Source organism: Orycteropus afer, unplaced genomic scaffold (assembly GCF_000298275.1).
Source record: "Orycteropus afer afer isolate SDZICR_OR568_19922 unplaced genomic scaffold, OryAfe1.0 scaffold00239, whole genome shotgun sequence".
In the NCBI taxonomy this organism is placed as follows: domain Eukaryota; kingdom Metazoa; phylum Chordata; class Mammalia; order Tubulidentata; family Orycteropodidae; genus Orycteropus; species Orycteropus afer.
Genome location: NW_006921826.1, coordinates 1,238,198 through 1,245,663, shown reverse-complemented (window position 1 = coordinate 1,245,663; position 7,466 = coordinate 1,238,198). Strand labels below are relative to the sequence as shown.

Here is a 7,466-nt window from a genome sequence, read left to right as displayed (position 1 = left end):
CTACAAACTGTGCCTATCTTTTTTATTTTTAAAGAAACAATTTGACTGGGAACAGTGAAAGGCTTTGGCTGAGAATATCATTGATGTGTTTACAATGACTAAACAAAACATTAGCAAAATTGACAGCAAACTTTTTGAGGTCAATTGCTTTAAAATTGAATGCATACAAATAAAATTTAACTGTACTCATAAAGGATTTTAGGTGGATTTTTAGAATAGTGCTTTTTTCTTTTTAAACATACCTCCAGATAGGCCTGTAATATAAATAGCTTTTAGGCTTATTCACCTTGGGGTGAGGATAGGAGAATGTGTGTGTGTGTGTGTGTGTGTGTGTGTGTTAGAGCATTTGAGACTAGACTATATTTGTGTTTGTTTTATATTTTATAATTGAAAGCAGTTGAATAGTTTATTATTTTCTATTAATGGAAAAAGATACCTGTAAATGGTTAAACTCTACTATAAACCTGACTAAAGGTTGGTGGTTTGAACTTGCCCAGTGATGCTGCAGAAGAAAGGCCTGGCAATCTGCTTCCTTAAAGATTACATCTAAGAAAACCCTGTGGAACAGTTCTTCTCTGTACACATGGGGTTGCCATTAGTCAGAATTGACTTGATGGCAGTGGGTTTGGTTTGGTTTGGTTTTAGTTTATTAATGGGAAGTTTTCCTCATTTTCATAGGGAAGAATGGACAGAAGCTATCCAGGCTGTAGCAGACAGACTGCAGAGGCAAGAAGAGGAGAGAATGAACTGTAGTCCAACTTCACAGATTGATAATATAGGAGAGGAAGAGATGGATGCTTCTACAACACATCATAAAAGAAAGGTAGAAATTAATAACTTACTTGCCTACTCAGCATACTTATTTCTCTGGAAGAAATAGACTAGAAACTACCATTTGCAAAAAGATGTCAGCTGATTATTTTACGGTATGCAAACATGGGTGGTTTTTTATTTCAGGTGAATCTGAAATACTTCATTTAAAACCAAATAATTGAAACTTCTGGTAGCATAGTGGCTAAGACACTTGCCTGCTAACCAGACGGCTGGCGGTTCAAACCCACCAGCCACTCCTCGGAAGGAAGGTTGGGCAATCCTACTTCCGTAGTGATACTGCCTCGGAAACCCAAGGAGGGGTCGCTATGAGTCGGGGCCGACTCGACGGCACATAACAACAACAACAACAATTGAAACTTCATTTCATTTCAGTCGTTCAGCCCTTTTAGTACTGAATGCTAAGAGGGTTTGTTATTAGGGAATTGTAATTGATGTGCCATTGTACTATTTTATAATTTGCATTTGTCCCTTATTTTTTGTATCATTTTGGAAACTTGAAAATATAATGTTTTCACTGATGATTTTGTCTGTTTGGCTTTCTGTATTCTTCTGAAGGCAAAATCAGAAATGGCTCTGGTATACTTCTTGCCTCATGTCGTGGCCTCACTAATGTTTGAAGGAAAGTGAGCAGTCTTGGAAATAATAGCTGTTTATCATAATGGCTGCTCCTGAGCCAATGAGGGACACAAACATTTCTTCCCTCAGTGCTTCAGGATAATTATGTGCCAATTTATATTTTATGAAAATTGTATGTTATGTTTTTCATGGTAATGGAAAACAGAATGACAACTTTCTTATGTAAAAAATGGTATTTTAAGATTAATTTAAAGATGTTGGTGTTAGGTGCCGTCGAGTCATCTCCGACTCATAGCGACCCTGTGCACAGCAGAACGAAACATTGCCTGGTCCCACACCAGCTCCACAATCCTTGCTATACTTGAGCCCATCGCCGCAGCCACTGTATCAATCCATCTCATTGAGGGCCTCCCCTCTTTTGTTGACCCTCCACCTTACCAAGCATGACATCCTTCTCCAGGAAATGGTCCTTCTGATAACATAACCAAAGTAGGTGAGACGAAGTCTGGCCACTCTTGCTTCCAAGGAACATTCTGGCTGCACTTCCTGCAGGACAGATTTGTTAGTTCTTTCAGCAGTCCATGGTGCTTTTAGCATTCTTTGCACCACAACTCAAAAGCATCAGCTTTTCTTCAATCTTCCTTATTAATTGTCCAGCTCTCACATGGATATGAGGCGATTGAAAATACCATGGCTTGGGTTAGGCGCATCCTAGTCTTCAAGGAGATATCTTTGCTCTTCAGCACTTGAAAGAGGTCTTTTGCAGGAGATTTGCGCAATTCAATGCGTCTTTTGATAAAAGTGAGGGAATATGTATAAGGTGCTTATATAGTAAGTAGAGAGTAAATGTTAGATGTTATTGTTAGCTTTTTTCAATACCTTTTTTCAGCAACGTAAATGACAGCTATACACATGGACATCACTAATAAAATACACAGAAATGAGATTGATTACAACTGTGGAAAGAAGCGATGGAGAGGCCCAATATCATCTGTCAGAACAAGGCCAGGAGTTGAGTTTAAAACAAACCATCAATTGCTCGTGTGCAAGATCACATTGAAGGTGAAATTAAATCAAGTCCATGAGAGCCAAAAAGCAACCTTGATTATAACCTACCTGAATTTAGAGACCATCTGAAGGGTAGATTTGACACATTGAACACCAGTGACCGAAGACCAGATCAGTTGTGGGATGTCATCAAGAGCATCATATACGAAAGAGGCAAATGGTTATTAAAAACACAGGGAAGGAAGATTAAAATGGATGTGAGAAGAGATTCTGAAACTTGCTTTTGAACATGTTATTATTGTTGTTATGTGCCATCCAGTCGGACCCAACTCATAGTGACCCCTCCTTGGGTTTCCGAGGTGGTATCACTATGGAAGTAGATTGCCCAACCTTCCTTCAAGATGACTTGAAGCACTTACTGATGAAGATCAAAGACTGCAGTGCTCAGTATGGATTGCACCTCAAAATAAAACAAAAGGGCTCACAGCTGGACCAATAAGCAACATCTCAATAAATGGAGAAAAGATTGAAGTTGTCAAGGATTTCATTTTTCTTTGATCCACAGTCAGTACCCATGGAAGTAGCAGTCAAGAAATCAGACCTCATATTGCGCTGGGAAAATCTGCTGTAAGAGACCTGTTTAAGGTGTTAAAGAGTGAAGATGCCACTTTGAAGACTAAGGTGTGCCTAATCCAAGCCGTGATATTTTCCATAGCATCATATGCATGTGAAAGCTGGACAGTAAATATGGAAGGCTGAAGAAGAGTTGATGCCTTTGAATTATGGTGTTGGCAAAGAATACTGAAAATACCATGGAGTGCTAGAAGAATGAACAAATCTGTCCTGGAAGAAGTGCAGCCGGAGTGCTCCTTGGAAACGAGAGTGGCCAGACTTCACCTCATCTACTTTGGTCATTTTGTCAGAAGAGACCAGTCCCTAGAGAAGGATATCATGCTTGGTAAAGTAGAGGGTCAGTGAAGTAGGGAAAGGCCCTCAACAAGATGTATAGATACAGTAGGTGCATTGATCAGATCAACCACAGCAAGGATTGTGAGGTTGGCGCAAGACCAGGAGGTGTTTTGTTCTATTGTACATGATGTTGCTATGAGATGGAGCTGATTTGATGGCACTTCACAACAGCAACAACAGTTCTTAGCTAGTATTCTACTTCATCCCCACAAAGATAATTAAACATATTTCTAAACCAGATTGTTTTATAATTCTCTCAGTAACATAAAAACTGATAGGAGAATCAGAAGTATTTTGAATTTATTTTGAGTCCACTGTCTTACTTGGTAATTTGAAACCATCAGCCGCTCTGTGGGAGAAACGTGAGGCAGTCTGCTTCTGTAAGGATTTACAGCCCTGGAAACCCTATGGGGAAGTTCTGCTCTGTCCTTATAGGGTCACTATGAGTTGGAATCAACTAAATGGGAGTGGGTTTAGTTTTAGTTGATCTTATTTGGTACGTATCTTATTTCCATTGTTCTTAATTTTATTTAGTTTCTTTAAAAACTTAGTTTTACTCAAAATCATTTGGAGGCAAAAAAAAAAAAAGAAGGTGGGGACCAGGTTTGCTGGTCCAGTGGAGCCTGGTGTAACCACTGAGACTATGGCCCCTAGCTGCCCTTCAGGTCTGGAATTGAACCCACAACTGTGGTTTCCAGCCAAACAAAGTACAGGCATGTGAGTTAAACATTTACCTCAAGTAGACACACGCCCTGGAGAGAACAATCATGGAAGAAGGAAGGGCTGCTTATGCACAGGGAGATAGCTCAGGGTGCAGAAGAGTATGAAGGGATGGACACTGGGAGGAGGTAACTATGGGGAGGAAGTGGGAGGGGAGCTGCTGCATTGTAAATTTTGGTCAATGACATGAGACAAAGTATATGTGAACTGCTGTATGAAAAGTGAATTAACTCTGTACATCTTCCCCCAAATCCTAATAAAAAAAAAAAAAAAAAGAAGAAAAAAACTTAGTTTTAAATAAAATAATTTTAAATGACCAAGAGTAAAGAAAATAGGAAGTTTACACCATCATTTATTCTAAAGGTCTCTAAGATAAGTAAGACTGTAGAACCATCCTTTCTGCTTATCTGTTATGATGAAAAGAATTAATTAAAGTCCAGATTGTTTTTAATTTCTGACCATAAACAGAAATATTCTGAAATGAAATAAAAATCACCTACTTTTCTTAATTTACAAAATGTATTTTTTCTCAGTTTTTGAAAATGAGTGATATTTATATATTTTCCCTTCACATAATCTCTCTCTAATATGTTACTCTGTCTGGCTTTGTTAGGTTAAGAAATATAGAGAGGTGATGGAAAACTTTTGATAATAGATAGATAGTGGTGATGGTTGTACAACGTGGTGCATGTGATGAATGCTACTGAAATACACACTTAAAATGACAATTTTTCTTATATATATTTTACCAAGATTAAAATATTTAAAGAGAGATGCATACATAATAACTGCTTAATGTTGTTTTTGTTAGTACCCATGAAGTGAATTCCAACTCATGATGACCCCCATATGTGCAGAATAGAACTACTCCATAAAATTTTCCTGGCTATACTGTGGTAGCTATACTGAGAATGCTTTTGACTGCTATCTCTTGATTGCCTGGAGCAGACCCTTAGGTTAGAATATTGCCACAGTATTTGTTCTGCTGGTTAAAAACTTTCTTGCAGAGGGAAGGATATTGGCTGGTAGAGAAAAGATACAAGGACTTCACAACCACATTTAAGTGCTGCTCAGTCATTGAATTAAAAGACAGAGCTTTAAAAGGATTTGATTAGACGACTTAGAAGTACCTAATCTTGGTCTATCAAGTTGTCATTCTCATATATCTTGTAAGGTATTTGATGAGGCACCACATATAAGGATAAATGCCAAATGAGAATCAATGCTCTGCTGAATTTTTAACTGACTGATGTAAGGTCTAATATAAGGAGAGGAAAAGGCCCGGGGACCAGGACAGAGTGAGGAGTCAGCCGCAGGGATCCAGGTGAGGAGAGGGAACCTGGGCTACACCCCAAAGAGGCAGGGCAGGAGAGCAGGAGAAGACAGAAAAAGGCCACGTCCCAAAGCGGCAGGGCAGGGGGAGAGTGGGAGAAAGGAGAGGAAGAGGCCCAGGGACTGGGACAGAGCAAGGAGTCAGCCGCAGGGATCCAGGTGAGGAGAAGGAACCCAGGCCACTCCCCAAACCAGCAAGGCGGGAGAGTGGGAGAAAGGAGAGGAGAAGGTCTGGGGACAGGGCAAAGAGAGGAGTCAGCCGCAAGGATCCAGGTAAGGATAGTTGGAGAGGTTTCCAACAGCTAAGGGGATAAACTTGTTGTCGGTTTGTCCTACTGTGGTGACGTGTTGCAGTGAGTCTTGAGGCTGTGCCACTGGTGTTTTAAACCCAGTGGGGTGCACATGATGCACAGTGAGACAGACGAGGAAGAAGGAAGAGGCCATCCACTTCTCAAAGAATTGGCCAGGGAAAATGTTATGAATAGCAAAGAAACACTGATACGCTTCTGTGCAACTTTATGAATACTCCAGATAGGTTAGAAGGCTCTCAGAATAGGACTGGGAAAGAGCTGCATCATCAGAGTAAAACCAGCCTTACTCATATGGATAAGATAAAACTTTCAAGACTTCCATTTGCTGACATGGCATGACTCAAATTGAGAAGAAACAGCTGCAAACATCCATTAATAATGGGAACATGGAATGTACGAAGTATGAATCTACAAAAATTGGAAGTTGTCAAAAATGAAATGGAACACATAAAGATTGATATCCTAGGCATTAGTGAGCTGAAATGGACTGGCTTTGGCTATTTTGAATCAGACAACCATATGATCTATTTTGCCAGGTGTTCTGGTTACCTAGTGCCACTCTGACAAGAAATATACCACAAATGGAATGGCCTTAACAAACAGGAGTTTATTCTTACAATTTGGAGGCTGTAAGTCCAATTTCAAAGTGCCAGGCTCTAGGGGCTGGGTGAAAGCCCCTCAACCTTGGAGTCCAGATAGCCTCCTGCTTCCGGCCTACTGGCGCTAGAGGTGTTTCTTCACTCAGACAGGTCCTGGCTGCTGAGGCTGAGAAGCCCCAAGGTTGACAAGTAAAAAGGCACAGTCCTGATATTACCAAACCACACAGCAGGTCATTAACTTAACTGCATTTTAAGTCCCAAGGTCAGGAGAGCATAGCAAGCTGCTGAGCAATGACACAGCTACATGCAGGGTCCAAGTGTGCCATAATCTAGAGACCATTCCTAAGGCTTCTCTTTAAATACAGGAAGCAGACCACATCTCAAAGGCAGCTACTTAGCTGCTTGTGGTAGATCCCACCATGGACTTGATTGCCAGTCTCATCATGGGGGATAACTATCACCAGTTGCCTAGCCACTCAACCAGGCCCAGCCAAATTGACACACAAACATAACTACCACAACGGGAATGACAGTTTGAAGAGGAATGGCATAGCATTCATCATCACAATTGATGTTTCAAGATCTGTCCTGAAGTACAGTGCTGTCAGTGATAGGATAATAGCCATACGCCTATGAGGAAGACTCATTAACATGGCTATTACTCAAATTTATGCACCAACCACCAAAGCCAAAGATGAGGAAATTGAAGATTTTTATCAACTTCTGCAGTCTGAAATTGACCGAATATGCAATCAGGATGTGTTAATTATCACTGGTGACTGGAATGCAAAAGTTGGAACCAAAGAAGAATCACCGGTAGTTGAAAAATTTGGCCTTGGTGACAGAAATAATACTGGAACTCGCATGGTAGAATTTTGCAAGACCAATGACTTACTCATTGCAAACACCTTTTTTTCAACAACACAAATGGCAGCTGTACACGTGGACTTCACCAGATGGAACACACAGGAATCAGACTGACTACATCTGTGGTAAGAGACAATGGAAAAGCTCAACATCTTCAGCCAAAACAAGGCCAGGAGCTGATTGTGGAACAGACCATCAACTGCTCATATGCAAGTTCAACTAGAAGTTAAAGACAATTAAAACAAGTCCA

The 7,466-nt window shown here is 40.4% G+C and overlaps 1 protein-coding gene across 1 annotated transcript in view; it reads left to right on the top strand.

Moving 5' to 3' along the window:
- The first annotated feature begins 652 nt into the window (after positions 1–652).
- AKT3 (AKT serine/threonine kinase 3) overlaps positions 653–7,466 on the top strand; it is a 202,432-nt gene continuing 195,618 nt past the window's right edge. The window contains exon 1 of the mRNA XM_007949143.2: positions 653–823. Within this exon, the coding sequence (XP_007947334.2) occupies positions 653–823 (171 nt within the window). The remainder of the gene's footprint in view (positions 824–7,466) is intronic.